This window comes from Rhinolophus ferrumequinum (genome assembly GCF_004115265.2).
Source record: "Rhinolophus ferrumequinum isolate MPI-CBG mRhiFer1 chromosome 15 unlocalized genomic scaffold, mRhiFer1_v1.p scaffold_54_arrow_ctg1_1, whole genome shotgun sequence".
Classification (NCBI taxonomy): Eukaryota; Metazoa; Chordata; class Mammalia; order Chiroptera; family Rhinolophidae; genus Rhinolophus; species Rhinolophus ferrumequinum.
Window position 1 is genome coordinate 11,089,101 of NW_022680357.1, and position 17,666 is coordinate 11,106,766.

At 38.9% G+C, this 17,666-nt stretch overlaps 1 protein-coding gene across 2 annotated transcripts in view; it reads right to left on the bottom strand.

Annotated features, from left to right (window-relative positions):
• The window catches only part of TXNDC11 (thioredoxin domain containing 11), a 63,667-nt gene that overhangs the window by 44,109 nt on the left and 1,892 nt on the right, over positions 1 to 17,666 (bottom strand). The window contains exons 2-4 of one of the 2 annotated variants that reach the window (XM_033100989.1): positions 13,234 to 13,450; positions 9,995 to 10,092; positions 5,769 to 5,898 (exon numbers count right to left, since the gene is read on the bottom strand). In XM_033100989.1, the coding sequence (XP_032956880.1) occupies positions 5,769 to 5,898; positions 9,995 to 10,092; positions 13,234 to 13,450 (445 nt within the window). Of the gene's footprint in view, positions 1 to 5,768; positions 5,899 to 9,994; positions 10,093 to 13,233; positions 13,451 to 17,666 lie in introns of those variants that run through there. The other variant, XM_033100990.1, reaches the window with a different exon arrangement.

Below are 17,666 nucleotides of genomic sequence, written 5' to 3' on the forward strand. Positions count from 1 at the left end.
CAGGCAAAGAATACTTTAAGTGCTACTTTTCAAATATTCACAATACTGTGACTTTCTGTATTGAAATTTGAAAATTGGCATGTTTGAGAATGAAACTTAAAATTTGTATTTCAAAATAAAAAGAGGAAATAAAGTGAAATGATAACTATCTGTTTATTTCCATCACAAATTATCATTTAAAAGTTACTAAACTGGCTCTGGTTATGCTTTAGGTAAAATAAATTTCACAACTATTTCCCCAAAGTTTTAGTGTCTCCCCAAGAGAAGCTGTATTTGAGAAATGATTACATATTTCAGAGTTTCCTCCAGTTTTTTCTGAAATCTGGAAAAAGGGGGCTTTGGGGAACAAAACACATATTCATATACTGAAGACCTTTCTAGATCTAGGCCCCTTGTTTGCTCAGCTGCAAATAACCCCAGGGGCTGGTTCAAAGCACAACTCTAATCCCGCCTAATATATTGCTGATGCTCTCTTTCAGATGAGCCAGCCAAGCACATAAGCCAGCCTGACAGTGGGTTACAGACGGGTGCAAGCTCTGCTGGTAATACATAGCTTGTCCCTCCTCACTCTGCTGTCGCTAACCATGCGTAAAGATCATCCAACCCCGGGTTCCAAACTCAGTGTTTCCATTAATCCACTCCCAGGTCCTTAAACAGCCTGAGCAGCTACCAAGTGAGCTGTCACAGGAACTCAACTGCGGACATGAACTTTGGGAAGACACCAGTCAACCCCCCTGTACCTTGTTTATTTATCTTCCTGTTTGTTGTCTACCTCCATGTTATAACTCCATGAAACAGAGGCTGTCTCTTGTTCATTACTACATTTCCAGCTCAGAGAGTGCCTGGCACAGAGCAGGCACAAAAGAAACATTTATTAATGAATGAAGGGGGATAAAAGATAAATAAGACAAAGCTCCTTTATCAAGTTTACAATTTGGCAAAGAACCTAACATAATGAGTTCCAGATTATAACTTGACCCAGTCTGTGTATTTCTAATTCCATCCCATGATGTACAGTACATTCAGTACCTGCTATAAGGAGGAAGTTGAAAGTAGGCTATTTATAGGAGGCCAGCAAATCCTTATCAGCATAAAATATTTATTTCCTAAGTGAATACCATTTGCAGTGTGGCATAAATTTCAGCAGATGGTATACACATCCTGTAGTGGTTGTGAGAATAGTTATTTCAGTGTGTTTTTACTCAATGGTAATTGAAATATTTCTGCACTAATGTTAACTCACATCTAGAAATTTTAAAACTATTCATAGTGCTATAAAACCATGAATTGACAGAAATAGTATTTATTTATTTGCTCAACATTCAGAGTAGTCTTCTACTAACTAATAACAGGATAAGTGCAGTTGCCAGGCATTCTATTAGGTTTTTCTCCAAAAGGCTCAGGTTTTCTGTCGCCTGGCAATTTATCTAAACCCTGCTTCCCCCTTCAAAAGATTCCCAAGCCTTTCCCCATCCCAAATAAATTTAAAGCAATTTGGTTTACCAAAACTGCTGAGAATATACGAATGGATGTATGCTAAATAACTGCTCTTAAATAGGGAAGCTATAGAAATTCATGAAAAGATTTAGCAGATATTTGGAAGATATACAAGAGTTCTAAAGAATACTGTTGGCATCTGGTATGTACCAATCAGATAATTCTGTCACGTGCTTTAAAAAATAAAAAAGAAAGCATATGGATGTAGAGGCTACCAATACCTAAGCCACATGATGCCTATAAACATACCAAAATGAGAAGAGCTATAAAACTAGTGCCTTTGAAAGTGACATCACCATTATTCAATCCTGTTCCCTTTCCAATCAATTTAATGTCCACCACAAGAAAAATGACACTGAGATGTGTTTGTCTACGTTGTCCACAAGTAACAAATGACATTTTCCTGTACGTATCTTAAATAGGCAGGAAGAACCCCAGGAAGAGGGATTCCACAACTGGAGTAAAGGAAGAAAGTAAAATTTCTTAACATGGAATAACTTCAAGCTCTTGATTGCCCTCTGTAGTATGTAAGAACGGCCAAGTTCACTTCAGTTTTTAGCTGCATTCATCATTTATATATGGTAGCTATGATTTTAGTGCACATCTGGGAAGAAAATTCTAGACCCTACCCTGCCTCGATATTGTGATTATCATACAGCAAAAAACAATGCCATGCTAACAAACCTCAGAAGTGCCACAAAAACGTTAAATGATTATTTTGGCCTAATTTTGGTATACTAGAATTTAACATACTGCATAGTGAAATCCATATTTATAAAAACTATATAAATGAGGAGGTAAGGCTCTTGATCAAAACAAGTTTCTTTCTCAGTAAGATTTCTTTAAAGTAGCAAGATTCTTAACACACTTAGGATATATGCTTTTTTGGGAACGATTGGAATAAAAGCTGAGTATCGAGGACAGCTCTATTGATGACAATATAACTCACTCCTGGCTCTAGTTCCCTACAGATAACAACCCAGAATTTTCTAGTCAAGGCACTGCTTAATTTTCATTTTGTCTCTACTGCCATTGTTGTAAGCAGATCAACTTGCAACAGATTGTGGCATTCCGCGTGCTACATGGAAAAGAGATGTGTTTGTACTCACACCTGTGAAGCATCATTTTGAGGCCTTATTTGGGGAAATAATAATTTAGAGCAGAGGTTCTCAAGTGGGGCGATTTTGCACCCCCGTAGGGGACATTTGGCAATGCCTGGATATTTTTGGTTGTCGCAACTAAGGGAGAGGACGTGCTACCGATCGATATCTAGTAGGTGGAGGTCAAGATATTGCTAAATATCCTGCAAAGCACAGGACAGCTCCCCACCCCCCAAAGAATTATCTAACTCCAAATGTTAATAATGCTGAGGGTGAGAAATCTTCATTTCGAGGAGTGCCCAAAAGTACACTGTGCTCTAGAGGGGAGCCTCCTTTAACTTTCTTATTTATTCAGCTGTCAAAACCAGGACAGTGGTTTCATTTCTGGATCTGGCATGTTGTCTTTACGTTCTCCTATAGAGTCTGTGTGAACTGATATCACTTCTCTCTAGACCATATTTGGTATGTTTCACGAGAGAAATAATTTCACAAGTGTCATCCTGGGCCTGACCCTCGAGTTCTGTCACAATTAATCAAATATTGTCTCTTGCGAACCAGAAGATTTCATCTCAGTGAGAAGAAGCCCAAGGAAAGACAATATTCACATGATAAAAGCTATCTACAGCTTTTGGGAGGAAGCCCCTTTAACGGCTGACAGAAGCTATACAGGGGTCCCATCCTGGCAGCACTCTGGGTTCCATTCAAAGGGAGCCTAATCACTGCTGTGTGTCACTCTGATTAAGTGGGCTGGGTGCCACTTGAGTAATGTCACTGGCACATGAGTGAGTCTGATGGGAACCGAATGCTACACAGGTCGCATAATCTCTAAAAGCACTGCTAAAAGCAGGCTCGGAGAATACAGAGGCTAAAGAAAGGTCAGGACTCATCCTTGCTGCTCAATCATAAAGGTGCACTTGTCTTTCTCCTGCAGATACAACTAAGAGAACATTTCAAACATCTTAGAGGCAAGAAATAAAAAAGGATTAGAAAGATCTCTGATACAGATGTACAAAGAAAGGCATTGTCTCAAAACTGCTTTCCCAACCTAAAACTGATGAACCTTCCTCTGTCTGCCTCTTGCCAAGCTCTCTAGACTTTACAAAAGACAAAACAGTCAGGGCAGATTATCTGAGTCAACACTCTTATTTTAGAGATGAGAAATCTGTGTAAAACTCAGAAATCAGAGTTGCTAATGGCAGGGCTAAACCGCAGGGCTCTAGAATCCTGGCTAAGTCCTCCTTATCACAGGACCTCTGCTTAAGAACTGGCTCAGAACTCTCTGGATACAAATCTCTGATAGAGCTGAAAATGATAACGAAGCCAGCTCTCAGTGCCCTTATTAGACTCAACAATCAGAATTCCTTCCACACTTTTCCTGGAAGCGTAAACACATGCTGTGTGGCATCCGGTGATGTTCCTCATCTCCTTCCCCAATTTTCTCTTTACTTTTTAGAACAGATTGAAAATTTAAAGGAAAAAAGAGGGCAATAATCAAAACTGGGCAAGGTATTCTTTCTACAAAAGTCTCAACAGAGCACAACTGAAGGAAGACCTCTTGGCCCTTGCAGGTCATTTTTCAATCACTTCAATTACAAAACAAACAAAAGGTTTTTTTTTATATAAATAGGGACTTCTGCCAGGCATTATGCACATTTTAAGTTCTCTCAATAGTGATAAATATCCAGGACTTTTCTATTGTGTTTTCATTTCCTGGGACTACAATCCTAGGCATCTTCATGTCTTATCTCGTTTAATCCCTGTTTTACAGAGGAGGAGGCTTACAGGGGTTAAGGCCACACAGCTAAGTGACAGAGCTGAGCTTGGACTCGGGTCTGTCCGATTCCGGATTCTTCACCATTTTGCTGTACCACCTCCCAGTGACTGCCTGCCATCTACTGCAAATCTATGTGAAAACCCACTTATCACACAATTACTGCTCCTAAGAGTTAAAAGAAATCTCAAGCATACCCTGTTCCAGGCCTCTGACACCTGGCAGGTGAGTGACCTGCCTCAGGTAACAGACCTAATTAGCGCTGTCAAAGTGACTAGGCCCAGGTGGCCTGTCTCCCACTGTAGCCACTGGCCACCAGCCTGCCCAGGCAAAATGGAAGACAAGCCCACGAAGGGCATGGAAACCCACCCTTATCTACCTAAGAGTGAGGAAGCACTGACTGACTCATCAGAACTATAAGCAAAAGAACTAGTTATTAACACTGCTGCTTAGGGAATCTGCTCATAGTTAACATATAAATAATATTTCTAACATGATTGAAAAAGCCATAAAAGATGTTCTAGTGAAAGAAATTCGTATCTAATCTACATAAACTACACAGTGCAAAAATTCAACCCAGTCTCAATTACTAAATTCTCAATTACTAAGGTCTGGATTCATACTGTTTTTAGTCTGTCAGGTACTCATGGTCTTGATTTTGCTGTCTCTAAGTATCATTTTTACTTGTTAGTTCTCTAGTAGTCTAGTGGCTAGGATTTAGCACTTTTACTTGTTCCCAAGTATGATTTTACACTTGCTCCAATAAATTTTTTTGTGGAACTATTTTTATAATTTCTTGAGATTATTTTAAGCTTTACACTGGCCTCTCAATAATAAACTGTCTTGAACGTACATTGAAGATCCTATAAAAATAATTTATCAGGGGTTGAAGATCGCAACAAGAAAGCAATCGAGAAGCCATGTTAGGAAACTTACTGTTAAGATCTTAAAATAGTTATGCACTTAATAAAAAGGAAGGAATGTAGTTCCAGTTCTATTTTCTTTGTAAAGGCTAAACTATAACTAACAAGAAAAACGAGGTATCTCATCAGTAAGACACCATAAAGCGTCAAATAAAATTTTTAGAAATTCGCAGGTGTATATAAATTGTAAGTTAATTCTTATGTATTCTAAGTTAATTGTGAGACAAACTGAAAGTCTGTTGAAAATTCCCAAATAAAAAACAGACGAGGTTTTGCAAGTATTCTATTCTCTTAAAACTCGCTTGGCCAAACCATCCTTATAATCAAGTATCTCAGAAAGCATTTAACTGGGGCTTATCCATACTGTGATCTTTCAATTGCTGCAAATCAGGAGGCATAAACAACGCTTCTAATATAAACAATCCAATATAACCCCGGGAAGCCTTGGTTATGGGAGGAGATATGAAAGATAGGTACCTCGTAGTTTGAGAGAAAATCTAGTAATTCTGATTGAGATGGGATGTACAGAAGTGGTTTCATCACCCGGCGGACAAACTTCTCAATGTAAACAGCACTCATGGGGCCTTTGTATTCGATTGGTCCAAAACTAGTACCAAAAAAATAAAAAATAAAAAATAAAAATAGTACACCGTGCATTTAACCTGTAATGTATAACTAAAAGCATCAACACCATGAAAATGAAAATGTCCTGCTTAAGGATCCTGACTGGTTCATAGGTAACAGCCTTCTTTGTCTCAGGAGGTGACCAGAGGGCCAATTAAGAAGCATGTGATGTGAAGAGAGGTACAAGCAGCCATTACATGGAGTTGCTGAATTTCACCATATTCCCTACCCCTGCCACATACCATCCAATTATATTTGAGAATGTTTGTATTGTGCAAGATTGAAGAAAGCCACGTGAGGATTTTTTTTCTGAAAAAAAGAATTAATTCCCAAAATAATGTTTCCTTGAAAAACAAAATAGAACGGCAACCTTAGAAACTGACCAAACACAAAAGGAGTCCAGGATCTGAACTACACGATGCAATGGAGGGGGTACACTTTCCTTTCTGTGTCACTCAAAAATAAGGAACAAGTTGAGCAGCTGGCCCTTGGCCTACTAAAAAGGAGTTATTAAATATTCCCATAGACACTTACACAAGGATCATTAAGCGAACCTTAAGCCTATTTAAAGCCCTACTGCAACAAAAACAATTATGTGAAGGTCCCAAGTCAGGGATCTGGATAAATGATTTTCCTAATTTTCCACTCCAGATGTACTTGGGGATGCACAGGCATTTGACTTAGTATTGCTAAGCAATACTACCAACATTTCAGTTATCCTCCTAAGCCACTCAGAATCCTCACATGGCTTTCTTCAATCTTGCACGATACAGACACTGCTCAAATATAACTGGACAGTATGTGGCAGGTGTAGGGAATATGGTGAAATTCAGCAACTCCATACCCATTCTTCTCTTTAAATAGAAATTGACATTAAGCTTACCGTTAATAGCAACAACAGACAGAGCACAGTAAAGAATTAAATAGCTACTATGGTCACAATACTATATGGTTACAGAAATTCACACACACACATAATGTGGTAAGATAAACGCAATTCTTCAGTGTGCACTACAGAATATGATGCCAAAGGAATATTAGCATGAAGAAAGTAAAAACAGCATTCTACGTGCATAGCTGGGAGACAGAGTTAATAATTCTGTAATTCAAGGCTTACTACAACTAATTTGTTAACAAATTAACAAATTCAAGTTTTAAAATTACCACCATCACCAACCCCATCAACCACCAATAATTTTTAATTTAAAGGAAGAAAGATAATTTATTCAGCAAAAAGGAGCCAGCGATTCTGGAAACCTTATCTACTCACACAAACAGGCTGTGCTGAGTGTCCTGACATGAAATTACAAGGATCCCAGTGACATGTAATGAGAAGATCCCAGAATGCAGGATGGGGAACATGTTTTCCAACACACTACAGCCATCGCCATGGGACAAGCTGACCTGGGGCTGCTGAGCTTCCTACAGAGCCTTTTGAGAAACGACTCCCTGCTTCCGAGACTTTTAGAAACTGATCGATTCTATAACTTGTATCAATATAAAACCAAAAATGGAAATCGACTTTCACAAAACAGAAAAGCATGTTCATTTCTTTAAGTAGCTACGAGTAAGTCATTATACAAACAATGTCAACAACACACAATCGCAGCGGTCTGCCCAGGGATGAGACTCAAGGGCCATGTCATATGCAAGCACATTAACCAAAAGAATCTCGAGGCTACAAAATGCTCCAAAGTGAGTTTAGGTGAAGACACACATTCACTCGTAGAGGGCTGGAGATTCCTAAATGGAATATGACAAGGCTACCTGTCAGATATTTCTGTGACTTAGCACTTCTGTTTTTGTTACACTCGGGATGGCACGTGTTGAAATGAGTATGAATAGGTCTGAACTGACTTAAACAGGTAAACCTTTAACAGGTAAAGGTGAGGGGCAAGCACTTCAAAGTGAGAACCAACCTCAAATTCATCTATAAAATGAGAGCGGTGGACGACACCTTTCTAAAGTTCCTTTCATGTCCTTTCAATATTTCCATAAAACTAAGGCAACGAACAGTGTAAGACAATTTTTCACACCCGCATATCCCAAAATGACATTCTGTACTTGACTCAAAGGAACTGTTCTGATTTTAATGTCACATCAAGTTAAGCCCACCTCTGGGCAGCTGACTTGGTTACGTCAAGTTGTAAGTCCTACACACCCCACTAGGCATCTATTCCCTATTTCCTATTTCCAAATATTTCCTATTTCCAAAAAACAAGAAATGCAGGGACCTTCATGGAGCAAGCTCATCATCCCGTCACATAGCATAGAGTTTTAGAACCTTAAAGTATAACACTTTACACTTACCTTTAAAAAAAAGAGGCAACTGTGAGAAAGTTACACTGAGAAAGTATTCACATATCTAGAAGAAAATTTGAGGGTGGAGATGGCATAGGAAAGTGTGTTTGCCCAAATACTATTTAATAGATCCTGAGGAACAACACTGCCACACATTTTGTTAGAGACATGAAGTGTGATGGAACATACCAGATAATACACAAATGACAGTTTGTGGATGTTTGTTATAAATCCCCATTGATTAAGGCCCAGGAAGCTTAAAGGGAGGGAAAAAGTAAAGCCTAAAAAGCAAAGCTCTTACTAATACATCTTTTTTTTTTTTAAAGTCTTATTGATTTTATTGATATTTTCAAAGAACCAGCTTTTGGTTTTGTTGATTTTTCTCTATTGATTTCCCGTTTTCAATTTGATTGGCTTCTGCTCTAATTTTTTATTTATTTTATTTTTTTTGCCGGCCACTCACGCCGACCTCCAGCTGCTCATGGCAGCCCAGCTATGAGCCCAGCTATGAGTCTAGCTTCAGGGAGAGCTGTTGTTCACAATCTCAGCTGTAGAGGGCGCAGCTCACTGGCCCACGTGCGAATCGAACCTGCGACCTCGGCGTTAGGAGCATGGCGCTCCAAAGACCTGAGCCAGGGCCAGCCCCTAACACATCTTCTTTACCCATTTTACCTTCATTAACAAACTTCAGGCCAATTACATTGACTAAAGTCCAGAATCCCATCTCGTGTCTCCAAAATCCTTCAGGTTAAATTTTAGACATTACTTAACACCCAAAGCAGGGTCTGGGTATACTCCAAAATCAAACACCAATATTTCTGAATAAAGTGGCACCTAAGTGGGATAAAGACTATAGGAAGCCTCTTGTTACTTCAGGCCAGATGAATGTACTTGGAGACAAAATATATGAAAGTCTTTCAGATTTTCAGAGCTCTTTGGATTTCAGAATTATGAATACAGGATTATGGACTTGTAGTAATTTTCTTCCCAATTGAAAAGATGGGAAGATACCCTCTTGATTACGCTATCCTGCCAGATAACAGAATAGGGACTTCTGTGTATTTTTATACCATAAAATACTTTCATAATATCTAAGATGTACAGCCACACAGTGGAGTAACTGTGCATTAAAAACAATGCTGTTGGGGAATATAATCAATAATGTTATAAAAATTTTGTATGGTATCCGATGGACACTTGTCTTATTAGGGAGACCATTTCATGGATAGTGTAGATGCCTGACCACTGCAGTGTACACCTGAAGCTGAATAATAAATGTCAATTATAATTTAATATATATATATAGTCACAGGATGTGGAGTACAGCATATGGAATAGAGTTAGTGGAATTGTAACAGCTATATACAATGTCAGAGGGGTAGTAGATGGGGGAGAGGGGTATCACTTTGTGAGGGGTGTAAATGTCTATTACACTGTTTTGTACATATGAAACTAAAAAAAACAATGCTGTACATATCTAATGAGATGAAAAGATTTCACAAAAGTAAGAAAAAGCAGTTTAGGAAAGAGTATTACTACATGATATCATGTTTTTACTTTTAATAAAGGAGGGGTAGATATGTATAATCACAGGAGCATAAAAATCAAAGCACAGGGATTATGTATGGCTGATAAAATTATCCAGATCCTTTTTTTATTTTTGCTTGTGTTTTCTCAATTTTCTACAGTGAATATCTAATACTTTTAAACAGGAAAAAAAATCACTTTGAAATTGATAAACTTAATTGGAATTAGAAACGTTACTTAAAAGTTCTTACCTTCGATGATACAGATATATTACAGGAAAATAAAAGAAATGCTTCTGTTTTCTGCATTTCCCCTGGTTCCACCAGCAGTTAATTGCCACAAACAACACCTGCAGAGCCAAACAAGGTTTCAAATGACTATGAATAACAACTGAAAAACTACCAAGATTCAAGATAAAATTATAAATATGGAACTATTCCTCTCTGAAACAGAAAGTATAAAAAAAATTGTTTCAAGAGGTCAAAGAAGGTCATCATTGACGACTACAATGAAAAAGAAAGACTCTGACCTATAGTGTCTAGCTAGGATATTTTGGAGTGTGGCCCAAGAGGAAAATAATTTGCTTTGAATGCTAAAGTGAATGAGCACCAGAGAGCTTTTTCTAAGCACGGTTACACTAAAATTTAGTAGAAGGCTATGTCTTTTGATAGTCAAACTCGGCACCTGAGAATGAAAAAAACAGTACCTACAAATAAAACATCATAAATTTTGAAGGACTGTTTTTAATAACTAGATTAAAAAGGAATAAAGATAACAGATGATAAAAACTATTCTCTACAATGTAGAATCGAATAGCAAAAACATGGATTAAGTACATATGGATGTACAAAATCCATACAAAAATATGGATTAAGTACATTTATAGGTGAACACCAAAGTATTTATGGAGAAGTGTCCCCATGTCTGCAATTTACTTTGAAATGTACCAAAGATGGATTAATGGACTGGAGCAGAATTTCTCAACTTTGGCAATTTTTTGGGGTGTTAGTTTGTTTTGTTTTTTCGCTGTTTTTGTTGTGGGGGGCTGTCCTACACACTGGATGTAGGATGGTATAGGATGTTTAGCAGTATCCCTGGCTTCTACCCTCTAGATGCCACTAGCGTCCCCCTCTCAAGTTATTACAACCCAAAAAAGTCTCCAGACATTGGCAAAGCTCCCCTTGGGGACAAAACTCGAGTTGAGAACCAATGATTAGAGGGGTGGTAAGATAAATACATAAAACAAGCATAATAAAATGTTAACAGTAGACTTTAAGTGGTTGGATAGATGCAAAATTCCTTCACCTTTGCTATATGTTTTTAAAATTTATAATATTGAAAAAATATGAAGACTACATATGAAGTCACTTTCAGATGCCTTATACTTACTAGACGGCATTATTGCTCAAACTTAGTGGAAACTCTTTACAGCTCCTTTTAGAGTCTATGAGAAAGAAAAGCAATATCTTTACCTAAGGCTGACATCTCATTTTTTTACTCAAAAATAGGGTACAACCTATGATGTTTGATAATTTTACTAAGTGATGTGGTTCGAAAGGTTTTTGCCAGTTTCTAAAAATAATCCCACTCCTTTCTCGTACTGAGAACACAGAACAATAAGCTCTCAATTTGGAAGGAGCTGGGAAAAATTTTTTGAAAAAAAAGCAGTGCCACTCAGTTGTTTATGGCACTGTGACCTCCACCACCTGTCGTGTCATCTTCAACAAACCGCTGTGCCCTGCAAGCCTGAGGTCCTGCTTCAGAAGAACAGGGACAGCGGCATCAGCTTGCAGAGCTGTCATGAGGGACAGCACAGGGCCAGGCATGCCCGAGTCCTGTTTGGATGTGATCACTCTGAAGGACACACCGCTTAAGTTGACAGTAAGATAACAAGTAATTGACCCCTACAACATAACAGATTCTCCCCTTGTTTCCCCACATGTTCTCTAAATTCAGAATACTGACAAAGGGGTGATTTCCTTTATGCTAACATGCTACTTGCCTCTCAGTGCTCCATTAGAGTTCCTGGTTACTATTTGCCATTTAAAACGGGGGTGGGGTGGGGAGTAAAGGACACGGGGGAATAGATCAAATCCATGGGCCCACAGTTAAAACACGAAATCGCACCCCCTTCCTCCATGAATCAGTGTTCTAGGGAATGAAGAGTTATAGTTAAGTGGAACCTGGTACCACATTCAGGAATACATAATGGTTAAAAATGCTTTACTAGGCTGAGTAGGAAGTCTAGTAACCATTTATAACACTGTTGCTAAGAAAAACCAACTGAGAGTTTCAAATGAACTTCTGGAACTCAGCTGCCTGTACAAGTAATCAGATCAGTGGTTCTCAGCAGCAGCGTCTTAGAAACCTGGGGGATGCTTTCGCGCAGTTTGCAATGACTGGTGGGGAGGCTACAGGGCATGTGGTGGCCAGGGCCTCTGGTAGATACCTGCGATGCTCAGAACTGCTCTGCACCGGGATGAGTCATCCCATCATCCCAGAGCAGTTCTAAATGCCCTGCCCGACACTGATGTTGGGGCAAACCTGTTATTATTTAAGCCCAGAATGTAATTCCATTTTATATGTGAATCCAAAGCACGGTTTTTTTGTGTTCACTGAATTTTTCAGGAAAACAACTTCTGCATCAAATAAAGGCAGAGGTACTCTGGTTCAGAACTTTACCAAGAGATGTTTTCATTGTTTAAAAAAATCAAATCACTGAGAGTGATATGTGAGTCCAACCATCATACCTTTATCGGTCTGCATTTGTAACTGTCCCATCCACAGTGGCTCTACATAAAGGTACAAAGGCCTACTTTGCCTGAGCATTTACTACAAGCTGAAACACATGATTTAATTATATATTACTTTTCTCTTTCCCTCACATTTATATTACAATTAGTACATTAATTATTTTGAAATTATATGTATAGGGAAGTTTTCTCATCTATGAATTCCTTTTCAGGACAGAAAGAGGAATAAACAGAAAATACTTGTTTTTAGAAAGCCATTGGGATCCACAGGGTTGAAAAACCACTGCCATAAGGATGACTCATTTGTTCGTGTATCCCTCGTATCTAGCACAAAGGGTGCATTCACTATTTGCTGAATATAGTTCTGATCCAAGTACAGGTATTTAAAAGGTCAGCCTCCTACATTATACTCATTATGCATAAATTTCTCCTAAATAAAATACCTCACTAGCAAATATCAAAGGGATATTCCACTAGGACTTTCAGTCTCCCCCCCACTTCAGCAGCACTGGTCTATGTCACGAGATGCAGAATCTGCTCCCGCTCCTGCCACTCACCCACTATGACTGTCACAATCTGAAATCCTTTATTTCTCTATAGAAGGCTTTCCAACTTAGAGGACTCCTGGCCTGCAGCTTGGCAAAATCAGCCAGCTGGGTAAGGTGTCTTTATGGGGACAACCAGCCCCGCCACAGGCCCAACAGTCACTGGACTCTTAGGCCGAATGTCAGCATTACCTGGTCTGAGAGCTGACTCGCTGCCTGCTCAATTTCTGCCCGGGCAGCGATGGACTGTCCACACCACGGGGCATAGTAGAAGAGCAGCACCACCTCCGAATCCCGGCGAACGTGCTCCGCGTAGTCCAGCTGACCCTGAAAGAGGTCCAGAACGGGAGACCTCGAGGAGAAAAAGCTGACAGGTGGCTTTGCTGGTATTGTCACATCTTTTGCTCGACTAAAAGAGAGCAAACACAAACAAGGTTGCTGAGTCTATCTTCTTTTAACAACACCTTTGTGTGGAAGGAGAAGGAAGCTTAAGTCTTCTTTTGAATGAGAAAATGGAAATCTGCAAAACATTGTCCTGAACTAAAAAAGTAATATTCTGTGCTAAGGCCACACATGGCTGAGAGGATGAAAGACATGAATAATAATATGTTGGGAACTATTCTCTAACACTGTCTCCCCAGGTACAGAGTGAGCAGCAGTGGATGCAGGGGATAAGGATGTCTTTGAATAATCCATCTTCTGCTTCCACATCCAGGAGACTCATCCTCACCTCTCTGTAGCCTTGTTCACCACAGAAGCCACCGATCCCCAGGGTTTCTGAGCCACCAGTACTCAGAATTAAGAAAGGAGAGCACATGAGGCTACCGCTAATAACATTTCTATGAGAAATGCTTACGATCAACTCAACTTTGAGAAAACTTTAAATAAACGAGCTAGAGTTGGCCTGTACTTATCCAGAGCACTCAGGCAAAAGTAATAAATAATAATATAGATTTCTCCAGACATATATCATAATCCAAAGGTTAATAAAGATGAATAACAAAACAACAGCCCATTTAACTAGAAAACAGGCTTCCTGAGTACTTGGGGTTCCCAGAAGGGAGAAGTCAGGAGGAGAAAGAAAGGACGGGTGAACAAGTGGTCAAAAGCCACAGAGCTGCGACAACTTTCTCCATCAAGACAAAAAGGTCTTGGCAGAGGCTGCATCTCACCAAGTTAAAGGGGCCTAAAAACACCTACAGCTGTCCACATATCTGCACTAACATGGCATAAAACCATTATAGCAGTTTAGCTAAGAAATCAACAGAGGAAATAAAAATGGAACCCTAAAAAATATTTGATTAACACAAAAGGCGGCAGAAAAGGACCAAGGAAGGGACAAAACCCAAAAAGAACAAATGGAAAACAAATAGCCAGAAGGTAGACTTATACCCAACTATATCAATAATTACATTAAAAAGGACCAAACCACCCAATTAAGAGAAAGAGAGTACCAGATTGGATAATGAAACAAGACCGAACCACATGCTTGTTATCTATAAGACATTCATTTGAAACATAAAGACATACACAGGGTGAAAGTATAAAGATGGGAAAAGATAAACCATCTAAATATTAACCATAAAAAAGCAAGGGTAACTCATTAGGTGAAAGGGTATAAATAAACTTGGTATATTCTTACAATTAAATGTTATTCAGCAACAAAAAAAGAACTGATACACACTATAACTGGACGAGTCTCAATTATACCGAATGAAAGAAGTCAGACACTGAAGAATACGTATATAATATGAATGCATTTATATGAAATTCCAAAAGGCAAAACCAATCTATAATCAAATAAACGATATCAGTGGCTGTCTGGAGTGGGGAATAGGGTAGAAACTAATTGCAGAAAGTTACAGAGGAAATTTTCTGAGAAAACAAATGTTCTATATCTTGTTTGAGAGGATGCAAGTGGTTACATAAGTCAAAAGTCATTGACCTGTACACATAAAATGCATGAATTTTACTGAATGTGAATTATACCACAATGAAGTTAATGAAAAATAAGCTTGGCTACTGTGTCACCTCCTCAGTGAGGCCTGCTCTGATGACTCTACCTGAAGCAGGCAGCCGTCATTTTTTCTCTCAGCTGGTTGCTTTTGTAGCCCTCACCACAATCTGTTCCTTATTTTACCTGTTTATTATCTACCTTCTCTACCAGATTATTAACTCTACGAGGGCAAGGACCCTATCTTTTGCACTGTTACAGTCTAAAAGAAAAAGTTATGCTGTGCCTGACATGTACTACGTAGTTAGGCCTACAATGGTTGCGTCTGTACCGAACATGTAAGACTTTTTTTCTTCTCTTTATTTCCTAAACAATACAGTCTAACAACTATTTACATAGCAGATTGTACCAGGTATTGTTAAGTAATCTAGTGATGATTCAAGTATCCTGGAGGATGTGCAAAAGTTATATGCAAACACTACGCCATTTTAAATAAGGGACTTGAGTATCTGAGGATTCTGGTATCCGAAGGGGGTCCTGGAACCAATCCTCTGCGGATACCAAGGGACGACTACAGCAGGAAAGAGGAATATGAAGGCAGGTGCTGCCAGCTCTGAGATATGCAGCACACAGTCAGATGTTTAGAACCAAAAAAGAAAACATATAAACAAACACCCAAGACCTAGAACTAAGCTAAGAGCCTTGGGTCATTTAGTATGAGGGAGAGTCCTACAGCCTCCTCCGCATCTAGGTGTTACCGTGTTTCCCTGAAAATAAGTCCTAACTGGAAAATAAGCCCTAGCATTGATTTTTCAGGACATCCCCTGAACATAAGCCCTAATGCATCTTTTGGAGCAAAACTTAACATAAGACCCGGTCTTATTTTCAGGGAAACATGGTAGCTCCCTGAATTAAGAAGAGTTTTAAATATAGTATTAGTTCCCTATTTTAACCAAAAATTATTAACATCATAAAGTAGTGGTGTGACAAGTTGGGGCAAATCTGTTAATTCACTCTAACATTTTAACCCTCTAATCAGGGAGCTTTGTCTACATAAAATATCTTCACAACCTGAAAAACTCAGTCACTTACACAATAATTCAAAACATGTTCATTGAGAAAATCTTACTGTGCTTCAGGCACTGTACTTGGTACCAAAGTAATAGCAGCGAACATATGTTCTCAAGGGGCTCACTTTCTCAGGGAGGAAGACAGGCACACAATCATACATGTAAACAACAAACAATAAGAACACACAAAGTGATCGCTGCTATGTGGGAAATTTAACAAGGTGACGTGACAGGGGACATGGAAGCTCCTCTGATGAAGTGGTGGTCAGAGTGGTATCTTTTAAGCTGAGACCTGAACGACAAGAAGATAGCCATGCAAAGAGGTGAGGAGGGCCCTGCTTCAAGAATGCCACAATTCTGCTTTTTGGAGGTATTATTTCCCTACTATTCCAACTGCATATTAAGTGTCAAATAATGCAATCCGAGGGGAAATGTAGGTCTGTGACAGCCAAAGGATAATCATCAACTAAGTACTGTTGCTTGGCGTGTTCTGAGCAGTCTTAAAAGTAAACGAGCCAGATAAAATACGTGGCCCATCAAAAAGCAAACATTAACTAGGGAAGGGAGACATATGCATCTGCTCGATCAGAAACATTCACGTGTGCCATTTAACTCTTAAATTTGCTCAACGTTGTTGAGAAACTATACTTAGATCAAAGATTTCCTGCAGCTTTCAAATCTAAGTCTCAGGTACAAAAAAGAGTTCGTTGCAAACAAGAAAGGCCTGTTGCAATTCCCAATATTTGTATGAGATTTATCCCCTACACCTCCTTCTGAAGAGGATCTGAAGCAGCTTTGAAATTACAAAGTGCAATAAAGTAAAAAGGAATATATGTACACATGTATATAGAATAGATACACATTTTTTTCCTCCAAATCAGGGTAAAAGGAAAGTTAAGTAGGGTGAAGTCATGGAGATTCAATGCATAGCAAGGCCCATAGGATAGAGATGAAAAGCCCAGAAATGCACAATTATTACTTGTTTCAACCCCAAATCAGCCTTTTTTACGCTATCTGGTTTGAACTCAGCTAAGCAACAGACACCGAAGAGGGTTGTCACTTACTTCAGGCCTGGAGCTATCAACAAAAATTAAGTAAATAAAAAAATCCTACTCTCCCTTAAGCCTTTCTGCTCATTGATGCAAAGATCTTAAAAGTAAAATAGGAAAAAGGGGGCTAGAAATGTTTGAATCAGTTGGACAACAATAAAATAGTATCATGACCCCATTCAATCAAATAGGTCTCTAAAAACATCAATGTGAGTCTATTAAAAGACTATCAAATTCACTAGTGGCACAGAAAGAGCTGGATAGGCACTCTGGCTCACTTTAGCTTGAAGCAGCAAGGGATCCTGCTGTGACTGCTCTAGTAACTGGATTTACACTCTTCCTTCTTCCTGAAATCTCAAAGGACTTTCTCTCTATCAAGTCATGTTCACTCAGAACAAACACTAAGAGTTATTTCTATAGGACAAGTTAATGCCAGTAAGCTCCCCACCCTTAGCAGGGGGACACCTCTCTTCCTTATTTGAACTCAAATGCCACCTTGAAATTATTCTATCTTATAAAATATTTTATATATTTTCCTTGATAAAGGAACAT